General features: G+C 53.1%; 1 protein-coding gene across 3 annotated transcripts in view; it reads right to left on the minus strand.

Annotated features, from left to right (window-relative positions):
- PRKD2 (protein kinase D2) overlaps positions 1 to 14,193 on the minus strand; it is a 44,319-nt gene that overhangs the window by 15,776 nt on the left and 14,350 nt on the right. For all 3 annotated transcript variants that reach the window (XM_005589664.4, XM_074023975.1, XM_005589663.5), the window contains 9 exons: positions 12,515 to 12,592; positions 12,279 to 12,432; positions 8,641 to 8,758; positions 8,058 to 8,135; positions 4,685 to 4,943; positions 2,731 to 2,783; positions 2,533 to 2,605; positions 1,489 to 1,595; positions 109 to 270 (listed from right to left, as the gene is read on the minus strand). In XM_005589664.4, coding sequence (XP_005589721.1) covers positions 109 to 270; positions 1,489 to 1,595; positions 2,533 to 2,605; positions 2,731 to 2,783; positions 4,685 to 4,943; positions 8,058 to 8,135; positions 8,641 to 8,758; positions 12,279 to 12,432; positions 12,515 to 12,592 — 1,082 coding nt within the window. The remainder of the gene's footprint in view (positions 1 to 108; positions 271 to 1,488; positions 1,596 to 2,532; positions 2,606 to 2,730; positions 2,784 to 4,684; positions 4,944 to 8,057; positions 8,136 to 8,640; positions 8,759 to 12,278; positions 12,433 to 12,514; positions 12,593 to 14,193) is intronic.

A 14,193-nucleotide genomic window follows, 5' to 3' on the forward strand; every position in this document is an offset into this window, starting at 1 on the left:
TGCTATCGTGACTCCCGCCAGTGTCTTCCTGACCCCCTAGGCATACAGGGCCTCTCTAAGCCGACACCTGATGGGGAGGGGTGGGTGGCAGCGGGCAGAATGGCGCACCTGGGTGATGAGGAACTTGGTGAGGCGCTCAGGCAGCCGGCCCTTCTCACTGGACAGGATCATCTCCAACATGTCTCCATGCAGCTTCTCCATCACCACAAACACTTTCTCAGGCGTCTCGAACATGCACTCCAGGTTCACGATCCCAGGGTGCCGCAGGCTCTGCAGGGTGGGGAGCGGGGTCAGGGCCCAGGTCGCCCACGAACTCAGACCCCAAAGGGTCAGGTATGGGAGCAGGAGGATGACAAACAAGGAGAAGGATGTCCCTGGGGTGTTGGCACTCGGGGAGGGAAGGGGGCTTCCCACAGGCCAAGACAGAACAGGCCCCCCTCCACCCCACCTGCCAGGTGCCCAGGAGGATCTTTTTTTTCTTTCTATTTAAATATAGAGATGGGGTTTCACCATGTTGGCCAGGCTGGTCTCAAATTTCTGGCTTCAAATGATCCTCCCACCTCGGCCTCCCAAAGTGCTGGGATTACAGGCATGAGCCACTATGCCCGGCCCAGAAGGATCTTTTTTTTTTTTTTTTTTGAGACGGAGTCTTGCTGTGTCGCCCAGGCTGGAGTGCAGTGGCCGGATCTCAGCTCATTGCAAGCTCCGCCTCCCGGGTTTTTACGCCATTCTCCTGCCTCAGCCTCCCGAGTAGCTGGGACTACAGGCGTCCACCACCTCGCCCTGCTAGTTTTTTGTATTTTTTAGTAGAGACGGGGTTTCACCGTGTTAGCCAGGATGGTCTCGAACTCCTGACGTCGTGATCCGCCCGTCTCGGCCTCCCAAAGTGCTGGGATTACAGGCTTGAGCCACCGCGCCCGGCCCAGAAGGATCTTTACATCCTGAAATTCTGGTGGAGGCCCAGGGTTGCAGGAGGGAGGAGCGGGAGCTTGGAGAAATGGGGAGAGCTCTGCATGTCTGTATCTTTTAAATCCATACCCCCTCTCACATTCCCCAGTCCTATCCTGGTCTAACCCCTCTCTCCCACCCAGATCCCCACTCAGCCTCCTGGCTACAGTCACTTCCCTTTCCACCCACCCTCCAGATGGCAGCCCAAGGGATTTTCCTAAAGTATGCACCTGATTCTGCCCCTCCCTTGCTCAAAAGCCTTCTGTGGCTCCCCAGTACCCTCGGGAGAAAGTCCCAAGGGTCTGGCTTCACCCTCCTCCCTGGCCTCATCTTCCAGTACCTCCTTTCTAGAAAACCTCATGCTCCCTCTCACCAGGCCTTTGTACAGGCTGGTCCCTCTGCTAAGAACACCTTCTCCTCCTCTTCAGTCTCAACATGCATATGGTTTCCTCCAGGAAGCCTTCCCTGACCACCCCTACACACTGGGTCAGCTGGCCCGTGAAAGGAAGCAGCAGAAAGGGAAGGCGGCCTGGTGCTTACCTGCAGAATGGCCACTTCGTTCCGGAGCTGGCTCTCCTGCTTGGTGGGGAAGCGCAGTTTGTCAATGACCTTAACTGCCACGTCCCGGCCTGTCTTCCGGTGCTTTCCTGGGCAGGGAGTCAGACAGATGGGGGTTGAGAGAGCAAGACCACCCAGTTTGGCAGGAGTATCTCCACCTCTGCTGACCTCTGCCCCCCCATCATAGAGACAGTCAGAGTTGGGCAGAGTTGGAGGCCCCAGGAGATATGTGAAAAGGCCAGCAGAGGTGCACTTTGGGAGTAAAGGCAGAAACAAGGAAAGCAAAAAACAAAGCTCCAAAGAAGAGAATGTATAACATGGGAAACTGGATTTATAACCAGTCAGGATCTAGCATCTAGTTTTGTGGGGCCCATAAGAGTCCTGGGGACAGGGGAGAGACAAAAGTGAGGGGACTCTAGGTTCAGAATTATCTCCACCCACATTCTACACTTCCAAGAGTGTAGAATTTACCCTCCCTGTCCTATCCAGCTCTAGGATCTAGCTCTGTGACAAATCAAAGTGTAAAATTTACCACCCCTTGAATCCAATCAGAATCTAGGATTTAGCCTGTGGCCAATCAGAATGCCGAATCTGCCCTCCTAGTCAGTCAGAATCTAGGATCTAGCTCTGTGGCCAGAGTGCAGAATCTATCCTCCTATCCAATCAGAATCTAGGATCTAGTTCTGTGGCCAATAAGAATGCAGAATCTATACTGCAATCCAATCAGAATCTAGGTTCTAGCTCTGTGGCTAATCAGAATGCAGAATCTACCTTCCCTATCCAATCAAAATCTACCTCTGTGACTAATCAGAGTGCTGAATTTATGCTTCCTATTTACAACAGGAGGAGAGTCCATTGGTTTCTCCCAGTGAGAAAAGAACCTACAACCAGTCCACCTAGGATCTAGCTTTCTAACCCAATCAACATAGGAGGTGAGCATGTGACCAATCAGAAAGGAAGGGTTGGAGCTACAGCAGCTTCCCCCAGCCCCAGGCCCCCTCTGGGTTAGCTCTAAAGTGTCCTCACCTCCATAGACCACTCCAAACTGCCCTGAGCCCAGCACTTCATCGGGGAAGATCTGATAGACAGTGGCGATGTCCTGCAGGGTGAAGACAGGGCAGGTCAGGGGTGCAAATGGAAATCGGGGAGGGGGAGTCAAGGAGCTGAGAGAGCTGGGGAGGGTTTGTGGGAAGGGAGGGCATCATGTGTGGGCAGGAGTCTCACCACATTCTCTTGGATCTGACTGTTGGACACAGAGATGCTCAGAGAAGCTTGTCCTGGGGAGAGGGGAGAGAGAGAGGTGAGGGGACTCCAGGCTCAGGATTATCTCCACCTATACCTGCAAAGGCAGACTTGGGAGTCAGGCCACCCAGATTTGAATCCAATGTTCGATACAACATGCAGCTTCAGGCTGGTGACTTGTCCACTATGAACCTCGGTTTCCTCATCTAGAAAATGGGGATAATAAAAGGACCTCCCTCATAGGGCCACCAGGAAGAGTAAATGAGATGTACTGAGTGGCTAAAGGAGTGACGTTACAGATGATTTTGCTGAGCATTTTACCCTAGGATCTCAGCACCAGGGGAGGCAGACTGACCTCAATATACAGAGAAGGAAACCGAGTCTTGGAGGGAAAGCCCAGACTGACTCCTGCGTCTTCCCTTGAATTTGTCCCCCTACAAACCCAACCAGAGCCAGATATTTCTAAATCCGGATCTTTCTGCCACTTGAATGTCTCTCTCTTCCACCAGTCTAGGCCCCTGCTCGCCCTCCAACTCTGGGTCCTCACTCCACAGCCCCTTCCCTGGTCTCCTTGCCCCAATCGTGCCCCTCCTATTCACCTCCCACAGAGAAGCCAGAGGGGTCTTACTGAGGCACAAGGCTGACCCTATCCTTCCTCTGCTCACAACTCTGCCATGGCTCCCCAGTGCCCTGAGGAAGAAGCCTGAGCTCCTTAAATGGTCTAAAAGGCATGGCCTAGGCCCTCATCTACCTCTGACTTCAACCCCCCACATGCTATTCCTGACACACTGGCCTCCTTGCTGGGCCTCAAATACAGCAAGCTCTCTTCTACCTTCTAGTCTCGGCATGTGCTGTTTCCCCTGCCAGGAAAACTCTTTCCTTCATCCTAGACTTAGCTAAATCCTCCTCATCCTCAAGTGTCAGCTCAAATGTCACTCCTAGAACCAAGCTGGATCACTGTCGCAAATGTTCTGTATCACACTCGTTGCTTGTATGGGTTAATGATCAGTGTCTGTAACCCACACTGGATTATAAGCTCCAGAGGGTGGGAACCTGGTACTCTTTCATCACTTTTTGCCTCTGCCTAAAATGAGATCTCATTTTCTTTCCCACATCTCACCCTGCCTCAGCCTCCAGGTCTCAGTTCAGATGTCACCTCCTCCAGGAAGCCCTCCTATACACCCAGATTGGGTCAGGTACCCCTCTGGGCCCCTCCAGCTCCCTGGCTCCCTTGTCCCAACCCTGCCCACCCTGGACTATCACTCTCTGAAGACAGGTATTCTGCCCTACTGGACTCTGAGCCCCATGAGGGCAGGTCTTGGGCTGTCCTGATCACTGGGTCCCCAGCACTGTCCCGCGTAGAGGAGGCACTCAGTAAGTGCATGAGGACTTATCAGCACCTGGGACAAGGCTCATGGAGGGGAAGTGACATGCCCAAGCCCACATATCAGGCCAGGAGCTTAACAGAGATTTGTTGTGGATTTTTGTGTTTTTTGTTTGTTTTTTCTTTTTTGGAGACAGAGTCTTGCTCTGTCACCCAGACTGGAGTGCAGTGGTGCGATCACGACTCACTACAGCCCCTCAACCTCCCAGGCTCAAGCAATTCTCCTGCCTCAGCCTCCCAAGTACCTGGAACTACAGGAGTGCGCCACCACACCTGGCTAATTGTTTTTATTTTTTTGTAGAGATGGAATCTCGTTATGTTGCCCAGGCTGGTCTTGAACTCCTGGCCTCAAGTGATCCTCCTTCCTTGGCTTCCCAAAGTGCTGGGATTAACAGGCATGATTAATAGAGTCTGAACGCAGGCCTGCTGAGTCCAGAAGCCATGTTTTCAACCCCACCATTGCCCAAGGGCCCTCTTTGGCCCTTCCATTCCCCAGAATCCTGCCCCACCCATCTAGACCTATTCTTTCAAGGACGGGGTGGGAGGACTTACTGTGGGGAGCATGGCCTGGGGCGCTGGGTGCGTCCTGAAGGATGACGGGCATCAGGGCCTGGCGGATGGCTGTCTCCCAGCCCCGGGCGGCCTCAGCCCCCTGCCCACTTGGCCCACCTGGAGCCCCGCCAGGCATCTCGCCCACAAAGTAGGTGGCATTGGCAGTGACAATCTCAAAGCAGTGTGGGTTGGTGCCCGGCGGCACAAGGCTGAAGTTCTGGGCGGACTCCACCGTGAGGATTTCTGACAGCGGAATTTCCTGCAGGATGCGGAACCAGCACAGGTGAGGATACCAGGCAGACCCTGGAATTCTACTGCTTACCCAGAAGGATACACAGGATCCATGTTGATGGGGATGGGCCTGGTTTGCAGAGTGGTTAGACAAGTTCCCAGTAATTCTAAGCCTGTTCTCACTGTTCTTTTATAATTACTGGCAGAGGCCAGGGGCGGTGGCTCACGCCTGTAATCCTAACACTTTGGGAGGCCGAGGCGGGCAGATCACTTGAGGTCAGGAGTTCGAGACCAGCCTGGCCAACATGGCAAAATCCCGTCTCTACTGAAAATACAAAAATTAGCCAGGCGTGGTGGTATGTGCCTGTAATCCCAACTAATCAGGAGGCTGGGGCAGGAGAATTGCTTGAACCTGGGAGGCAGACGTTACAATGAACCAAGATCGCGCCACTGTTGCCTAGGTGACAGAGTGAGACTCCATCTCAAAAATAATAATAATACTAATTACTGGCAGAAGTGATATTGAAGCAGAGACCAGAAAGGTAAGAAGAAGTCAGCTGGCAAAGAGTAGGGGAACAGCATGTGCAAAGGCCCTGAGGAAAGGCTGTGCTCAAAAGCCAAGCTGTATTCCCATCACATGGCGGTGCCTGGACACAGTAAAAGCTTGATTTGACACAGTAAAAGCTTGATTTGATAAACATTTGACAGCTGGACGTGGTGGCTCATGCCTGTACTCCCAGCACTTTGGGAGGCCGAGGAGGGCAGATGGCCCAGGAGTTCAAGACGAGCCTGGGCCACATAGTGAGACCCCAGCTCTACAAAAAATTTAAAAATCAGTCAGGCATGGTGCCATAAGCCTGTAATCCCAGCACTTTGGGAGGCCAAGGCAGGCAGATCGCTGGCCCAGGAGTTTGAGACCAGCCAGGGCAACATGATGAGACCCCCATCTCTACAAAAAATACAAAAATTAGCCAGGTGTGGTGGTACGCACCTGTAATCCCAGCTACTGGGGAGGTGGGACAATTATTTGAGCCAGGGAGGCAGAGGTTACAGTGAGCCATGATCATGCCACTGCATCTGGGAGACAAGCAAGATCCTGTCTCAAAATAAATAAATGGGCCGGGTGCGGTGGCTCTCAACTGTAATCACAACACTTTGGGAGGCCAAGGTGGGCGGATCACGAAGTCAGGAGTTTGAGACCAGCCTGACCAACATGGTGAAAGCCCATCTCTACTAAAAACACAAAAATTAGCCAGGCATGGTGGCATGCCTATAATCCTGGCTACTCAGGAGACTAAGGCAGGAGAATCACTTGAACCCGGGAGGCGCATGTTGCAGTGAGCCAAGAATGCGACACTGCACTTAAGCCTGGGTGACAGAGCGAGACTCCGTCTCAAAACTAAATAAATGTTTGATAATAAATGGAGGAAATGAGGCCACACAGGGCTTCGCAGGCCACAAGGAAGAGCCTGGGCTTTGTCCAACGGCCTCAGGAAGCCACCGAAGGCTTTTGAGCATTATCCGCTTGTATGCGGAGGGCAGATGGAATAGAATGAGATGGAGACAGAGAACCAGGAAGGAGGCTGAGGGGACCCAGGCGGGACAGAAGGCGCAGGGATCATGGGGTGGGAAACGTGTCAAAGGAGGAAGAAGGGAGGAAGGACAAAGGAAGGAGGGAGGGAGGGAGGAAGGAGGGAGGGAGGGAGGAAGGAGGGAGGGAGGGAGGAAGGAGGGAGGAAAGAATGAATGACTTAGGTAGCCCATAAAACCAGGTGATGACATGGACACATGGGTGGGGGGACGGTGAGGACAGCATTTTATTTTATTTTTTTTTTTGAGATGGAGTCTTGCTCTGTTGCCCAGGCAGGAGTGCAGTGGCACGATCTCAGCTCACTGCAGCATCTGCCTCCCAGGTTCAAGCGATTCTCCTGCCTCAGCCTCCGAAGTGGCTGGGGTTATAGGCACCCGCTACCACGCCCCGCTAATTTTTGTATTTTTAGTAGAGACAGGGTTTCACCATGTTGGCCAGACTGATTTCGAACTCGTGATCTCAAGTGATCCTCCCGCCTCGGCCTCTGAAAGCTCTGGGATTACAGGCATGAGCCACCCATGCCTGGCCAAGGGCAGTATTTTAGATGGTGTGGTCTGAGCAAAATGGGAAGATGATAAGGAACCAGCCATGGAAAGTTCAAGGAAGACACTCCAGGACAGGTAACAGCAGGAGTCCCCGTTTTATTACTGTAAGACAATAGGAGCCACTGGGGGGTTTTGAGGGTTTTAATAAAGACTCCCCTGGCTACTAGGGGGGAAATGACAGAGGTTGAGGTCAGAAGCAAGGACCCTGCAAGGAGAAGGCTGCAACCATCCGAGTGGAAGACAGTGGCTGGGACACGGCGTGGGCACAGGAGGTGGTGACGAATACACACACATAATGCAATACATTAATTATAAAGGAATAGCGAGGCCGGGCGCCGTGGCTCACGCCTGTAATCCCAGCACTCTGGGAGGCCGAGGCGGGAGGCAGATCGTGATGTCAAGAGATCGAGACCATCCTGGCCAACATGGTGAAACCCCGTCTCCAATAAAAATACAAAAATTAGCTGGGCGAGGTGGCGTTCACCTGTAGTCCTAGCTACTCGGGAGGCTGAGGCAGGAGAATCGCTTGAACCCGGGAAGTGGAGGTTGCAGTGAGCCGAGATCACGCTACTGCACTCCAGCCGGGCAACAGAGTGAGACTCCATCTCAAAAAATAAATAAATAATAAAAAAAATAAAGGAATAGTGAGAACAGCCTTAGAAGTACTGGGAGCTTAATATACCACGCCCTAAGCCGATTGGTTTAGTGGATTGGCTCTTTGAATTCTAGCACCAGCCCTGAGGTATTAGCATTTGAGGCATATTTACAGGTGAGAAGCGTGAGGCACTGAGAAGTAGGGAACCTGCCCGGGCCGCCCGCGCTGGAAAGTGGTGGGGCCAGAATCGGATGGACAGCTCTTGCTGATGAGCTGGAAGCAGGGAGGCTGGGGGTGGGCAGAGGGTGTGATTTGCAGGATCTGTCTGGAGTAACCGGGGGTAGGAGGAGGTGTGGGGAAGTTTGTGGGCACAGCGGGAAGTCCAGGGGAGCTGGAAGCCCGGAGGCTTACCTTATAGTATCTGTTGGTCGTGTTGTTCTGGAAAAGCGTGATGCACTTGCAGTCCAGGCGCCAATAGTGCCGCTTTCTCTGCAAAGATGTTTGAAGAGTCACGTGAACCGCCAGACTTTCCGGCCCAGTCCTGGTCCCGTCCCGTGGCGCTGCTTGGGGCTCCAGGTGCCTGGAGCACCACGTGCACGCCCTAACCCTAGTACCTACCCCCACGCCGTAGTCCCACCCCCCCCACACACGCCCTAACCCTAGCCCCGCTCCTAGCCTTAACCCTAGCCCAGCCCCCACGCCCTAACCCCAGACTCACCTCCACTTAGCCCTCTTCCTCCAGCCAAGCTCCTCCCCTAACTCTAGCCCCGCCCATAACCTTGCTCTTAGCCCCGTGTCTTCCCTAACTCTTGCCCCTAGTCCCACCCTTATAACCCACGCTTCTAATTCAAGCCCCGCCTCCAGCATGGCCCAGCCCACTACTGGCCCGCCCGCGCCTAGCTTCAGCCCCACCCACCTAGCCCCGCCCACTCAAGCTGAGCCGCCCCTCTTCCAACCTTCACGCCCCGCACCTGGCCCCGCCCCGGCCACTCACCAGCGTGTCCTTGTTGCTGTAATGAACCACCCAACCCTCCCGCAGCGTGGTGCTGGATTTCCGCGTCGTGTGTCGCACTGATTGCACCACCCTCATTAGGGGGATGTACCCTAGGGAGCTGCGGAGGAAGAGTAAGGGGTGAGAAGTCACATGCAGAAAATGACCATGCTGCTTGGGGCCGCAGGGGGCATCTCTGGGAAACTAGGGAGTTGCGGACTGTTTTTGTTTGGTTGGTTTTTGTTTTGACAATTTCCCACCCCCAACACACACCCGGGAGTTGTCTTTTTTTTTTTCTGTTTTTTTTTTTTGAGACGGAGTCTCGCTCTGTCCCCCAGGCTGGAGTGCAGTGGCCGGATCTCAGCTCACTGCAAGCTCCGCCTCCCGGGTTTACGCCATTCTCCTGCCTCAGCCTCCCGAGTAGCTGGGACTACAGGCGCCCGCCACCTCGCCCAGCTAGTTTTTTTGTATTTTTTAGTAGAGACGGGGTTTCACCGTGTTAGCCAGGATGGTATCGATCTCCTGACCTCGTGATCTGCCCATCTCGGCCTCCCAAAGTGCTGGGATTACAGGCTTGAGCCACCGCGCCTGGCCTTTTGTTTGTTTTTAAGAGTCTCGCTCTGTCACCCAGGCTGGAATGCAGTGGTGCGATCTCAGCTCACTGTAACCTCTGCCTCTTGGGTTCAAGCAATTCTCATGCCTCAGCCTCCTGAGTGGCTGGGACAATCACGGTGACCATTACATGCGCACCACCACTCCTGGCTAATTTTTGTATTTTTAGTAGTGATGAGGTTTCGCCATGTTGGCCAGGCTGGTCTCGAACTCCTGGCCTGAAAAGATCCACCTGCCTCGGCCTCCTAAAGTGCTTACAGGTGCGAGCCACCACGCTGGCCCAGAAGGAGATTCTTGAGAGGGCTTCTGTAATAGGCATTTCTGAAGTCAGGCTGCCTAGCAAATTAACTAACCTCTTTGTGCCTCAGTTTCTCCACCCAAACGGGATGCTATGAGGAGTGGAAACCTTTCTACGGAGCTTAGTAAAGTGCCTGGCATACAGAGGACCCCCAGTAAATGCTAATTGGTATTTAGTCCAGCGATTGTGGAGCCAGCTGTGTGACACTGGGTAAGTGATTCAACCTCTCTGGGCCTCACCTCCCTCATCTGTGCAGATGCTGTTAGTACAGTAAGGAAGGTCTAGAGAGTGATTAAGTGACCTGCTGGGCATGGTGGCTCATGCCTGTAATCCCAATACTTTGGGAGGCAGAAGTGGGGGGATCACTTGAGGTCAGGAGTTCGAGATTTGAGAGATTGACTTGCTCAGCTCTGGAACCAACAATCTCTGGATCCCTGTGCTAGATCAGAACTAGGGTGGCCTTGGGCGCAGTGGCTCACGCCTGTAATCCCAGCACTTTGGGAGGCCGAGGTGGGCAGATCACGAGGTCAGCATATCGAGACCATCCTGGCTAACATGGTGAAACCCCATCTCTACTAAAAATTAAAAAAATCAGCTGGGTGTGGTGGCGGGCGCCTGTAATCCCAGCTAGTCGGGAGGGCGAGACAGGAGAATTGCTTGAACCTGGGAGGCAGAGGTTGCAGTGAGCCTGGATCCTGCCACTGCACTCCAGCTTGGGCGACAAAGTGAGACTCAGTCTCAAAAAAAAAAGGACCCGGGTGGCCTTGACCACATCCCTTTGCCTAAGACTCAGTTTCCCCATCTGTGAAATAGGCTACCTCTCCCCACACCCACCACCCCCAATCCCTCAAGGTCCAACTCTGACAGCGTATGATTGTGTTACTAGATATTCCCAGGAAAGACGTGGGAGAAAGGGAACCTGCGGCTTCAGGCTGCTTGGGTTGGGAGGCACCACAGGAAACACTGTCGTTACTGTGACCAGCTTACCCATCCCCTTTCTGTCCCACCCTCTTCCCCTCACCCTCCCTGCTGCAGCCACATGGGTCTCTGTGCTGTCCCTGGAACACGGGTGGCTCTACCCAAGGGCCTTTGCACCTGCTGTTGCCTCTGCCTGGAAGCCTCTCCCCCAGAGCCCCACAAGGCTCCTTCCCTCCCCTCCCTTCAACTGCCACTTCCTCAGCGAGGTCTCCTTGAATGACCCTAAGATAGCATGTCCCCCATTCTCCATCTCCTCTTGTTTTTATCACCATCACCAGTACCCAATGCTGTGGATGCATTTATTAGCTGTCTCCCCACTGAGACCGTCAGCTCCAGAAGAGCAGACTTTTACCTCTTTTGTTCATAGCTGCGTGCTTGGAGTCAGAACACAGCAGGTGCCCATTAAATATTTTCCGGTGCACCTGTGAGGGTGCCCGCTTACCCCTGCCCCAGGTTTATCACCCTGTGGGGTAGATACCTCATCGCCCCAGGAGGAAACTGTGGCACACAGGGAAGCACCTAGCAAGTGAAGTGGTAGAGCTGGGATCTGGGCTGACTCTCAGCCTCCAGCGCCCGTGTGAACTGTGCTGCGCCAGCTTTCTCAAGAAACATTCATGCCACACCCAGATAGGAAGTGCCTGATCTGCGCCAGCCCTGTCCTAGGCACCTGGGAGGGCAGCAAATATCCTTGCCCTCATGCACCTGAGCTCACATTCCAGTGGAGTTGAATAAGTGTGAACTCTGTATATAGTTTCAAAATGTGTAATCCCAGCACTTTGGGAGGCTGAGGTGGGAGGATTGCTTGAGCCCAGAAGTTCAAGACCACCCTGGGCAACATAGCAAGACCCCTATCCCTAAAAAAAAAAAAAAAAAAAGAAGAAGAATATAGGTCGGGCGTGGTGGTTCACGCCTGTAATCCCAGCAACTTTGGGAGGCCAAGACAGATGGATCACCTGAGGTCAGGAGTTCGAGACCAGCCTGACCAACATGGCAAAACCCCGTCTCTACTAAAAATACAAAAAAATTAGCCAGGCATGGTGGTGGGTGCCTGTAGTCCCATCTACTCCGGAGGCTGAGGCAGGAGAATCGCTTGAACCCAGGAGGTGGAGGTTCCATTGAACTGAAATTGTGTCACTGCACTCCAGCCTGGGCAACAAGAGTGAAACTCTTGTCTAAAAAAAGAAAAAAAAAAAAATTAGCCAGATAGCATTGCGTCCCTGTAGTCCCAGATACTCAGGAGGCCAAGGCAGGAGGATCACCTGAGCCCAGGAGTTTGAGGTTACAGTGAGTCACAATCACACCACTGCACTCCAGTGGGCAACAAAGCAAGACCCTTTGGGAGGCTGAGGCGGGTGGATCACTTGAGCTCAGGAGTCAGGAGTTCAAGACCAGCCTGGGCAACATAGGGTAGACCCTGTCTCTGCAGAAATACAAAAATTAGCTGGGTGTGGTGGATGAGCTTGTGGTCCCAGCTACTTGGGAGGCTAAGGTAGCAGGATCGCTTGAGCCCAGGTGGTTGAGGCTGCAGTGAGTCAAGACTGCACCACTGCACCAGCCTGGGTGACAGACCGAGACCCTGTCTCAAAACAAAAAATTATTTTTAAAAAGCTGTAGTGCTTTAAAAGGTTTGCCTCAGGAACTGGGAAAATTTACAAATACAAGGTGATGTCAGCCCACTGTAGATAAAAAGATATGGAGGTTCACTGTGCAGGAGGTCCTTCCCCCAGGGTTGCTTGGAGGGTTCCGTGCGTACCTCTGGGCCTTGCCTCCCTCGCCTTCCTCCTCCTCACTGGCGTGGAGTGCATTCTCCGAGTGGGAGCCAGGGATGACACCGGAGTCCTCTGACTCATCCATGAGGGCACTCTTGTCAGCCTCGCTGAAATCGGTGGCCTCCTCCATCGGCACATCTGTGGGGACGGAGGCGTTAGAGGGGCCTCCACCCAGTCCTGCCCCTTCCCCTTTCTCCCCAGCGTCCCCCCAGCCTCTCACCTCCATTGATAAGGGCCTCCCCCAGGCAGTCATTAGGGACACGGGTGGCGCAGCGTTTGTGACAGTTAAACTTGCAGTCTGGTAGGACAGGGAACAAGGGGACAGGTGAGAAGGGGAAGAGAGGTTACCTGGAAGGCTTGAACCTTGACCCTAAGCCCCAGGCTCAAAAGAGTCTACTCTTGCTGCCTGGGTAAGAACACTGGCTGCCGCTGCCCTGGTCATTTTCCCACTTTCAGCCACAGTTTGGGGTCTTGATTAAGTGGGAGGGCTAGACTCAAAATCCCGATGACTGCCAAGTGCGGTGGCTCCCACCTGTAATCTCAGTACTTTGGAAGGTCGGGGAGAACAGATAATTTGAGGTCAGGAGTTCGAGACCAGCCTGCCCTACATGGTGAAACCTCATCTCTACTAAAAATATTGGCCGGGCGCGGTGGTTCAAGCCTGTAATCCCAGCACTTTGGGAGGCCGAGACGGGCGGATCACAAGGTCAGGAGATCGAGACCATCCTGGCTAACCCGGTGAAACCCCGTCTCTACTAAAAAATACAAAAAACTAGCTGGGCGAGGTGGCGGGCGCCTGTAGTCCCAGCTACTCCGGAGGCTGAGGCAGGAGAATGGCGTGAACCCGGGAGGCGGAGCTTGCAGTGAGCTGAAATCCGGCCACTGCACTCCAGCCTGGGTGACAGAGCGAGACTCTGTCTCAAAAAATAAAAATAAAAATAAAAATAAAAATACAAAAATTAGCTGGGCGTGGGACTACAGGTGCCCACCACCAAGCCTAGCTAATTTTTGTGTGTTTTTAGTAGAGATGGGGTTTCGCCATGTTGGTCAGGCTGGTTTCGAACTCCTGACCTCAGTAGATCCACCCACCTTGGCCTCCTAAAGTGCTGGGATTACAGGTGTGAGCCACCGCGTGCCCGACTTGTGTGTGTGTGTGTGTTATTGGTTCTAATGTGCTGTGACTCTAGACTCTGAACACCCTAGGGCTGGGTTCCTCAACCCGTGACACTAACATAGTGCCCAGGATAACTCCTTGTTTTAGGGCATTTGCTCTGTGCATTGTAGGATGTTTAGCTGCATCTCTGACTTCTACCTACTGGACGCCAGTAGCACTATCCCAGTGTACCAAACCAAACTATCTCCAACCCTTGTGAAACATCCCCTAGCAGTGAAATTGCCCCTGGACGGGAACCATTGCTGTAGAGTTCAGTGTTTCCATGGTTCTAGGGACACTATACATCAAAGATTCTAGAGTTTACTAAAAACCTATTTTATGAAGGTTCTATGATTCTGTTTTTTTTTTTTTTTTTGAGAAATAGTCTGGCTCTGTCTCTAGTCTCTCCCAGACTAGAGTGTACAGTGGCTCAGTCTTGGCTCACTGCAACCTCTGCCTCCCAGGCTCAAGCAATCTTCCCACCTCAGCCTCCTGAGTAGCTGAAACTACAGGCACGCACTACCATGCCCGGCTAATTTTTTGTATTTTTTGTAGAAATGGGGTCTTTCCATATTGTACAAGCTGGTCTTGAACTCCTAGGCTCAGTCAATCCACCCACCTAAGCCTCCCAAAGTGCTGGGATTACAGGTGTGAGCCACTGCCCCCAGCCTGATGCCGTATTTCTTTTTTTTTTTTTTTTTTTTTGAGACAGAGTCTCGCTTTGTCGCCCAGGCTGGAGTGCAGTG

This window comes from Macaca fascicularis, chromosome 19, assembly GCF_037993035.2.
Source record: "Macaca fascicularis isolate 582-1 chromosome 19, T2T-MFA8v1.1".
In the NCBI taxonomy this organism is placed as follows: domain Eukaryota; kingdom Metazoa; phylum Chordata; class Mammalia; order Primates; family Cercopithecidae; genus Macaca; species Macaca fascicularis.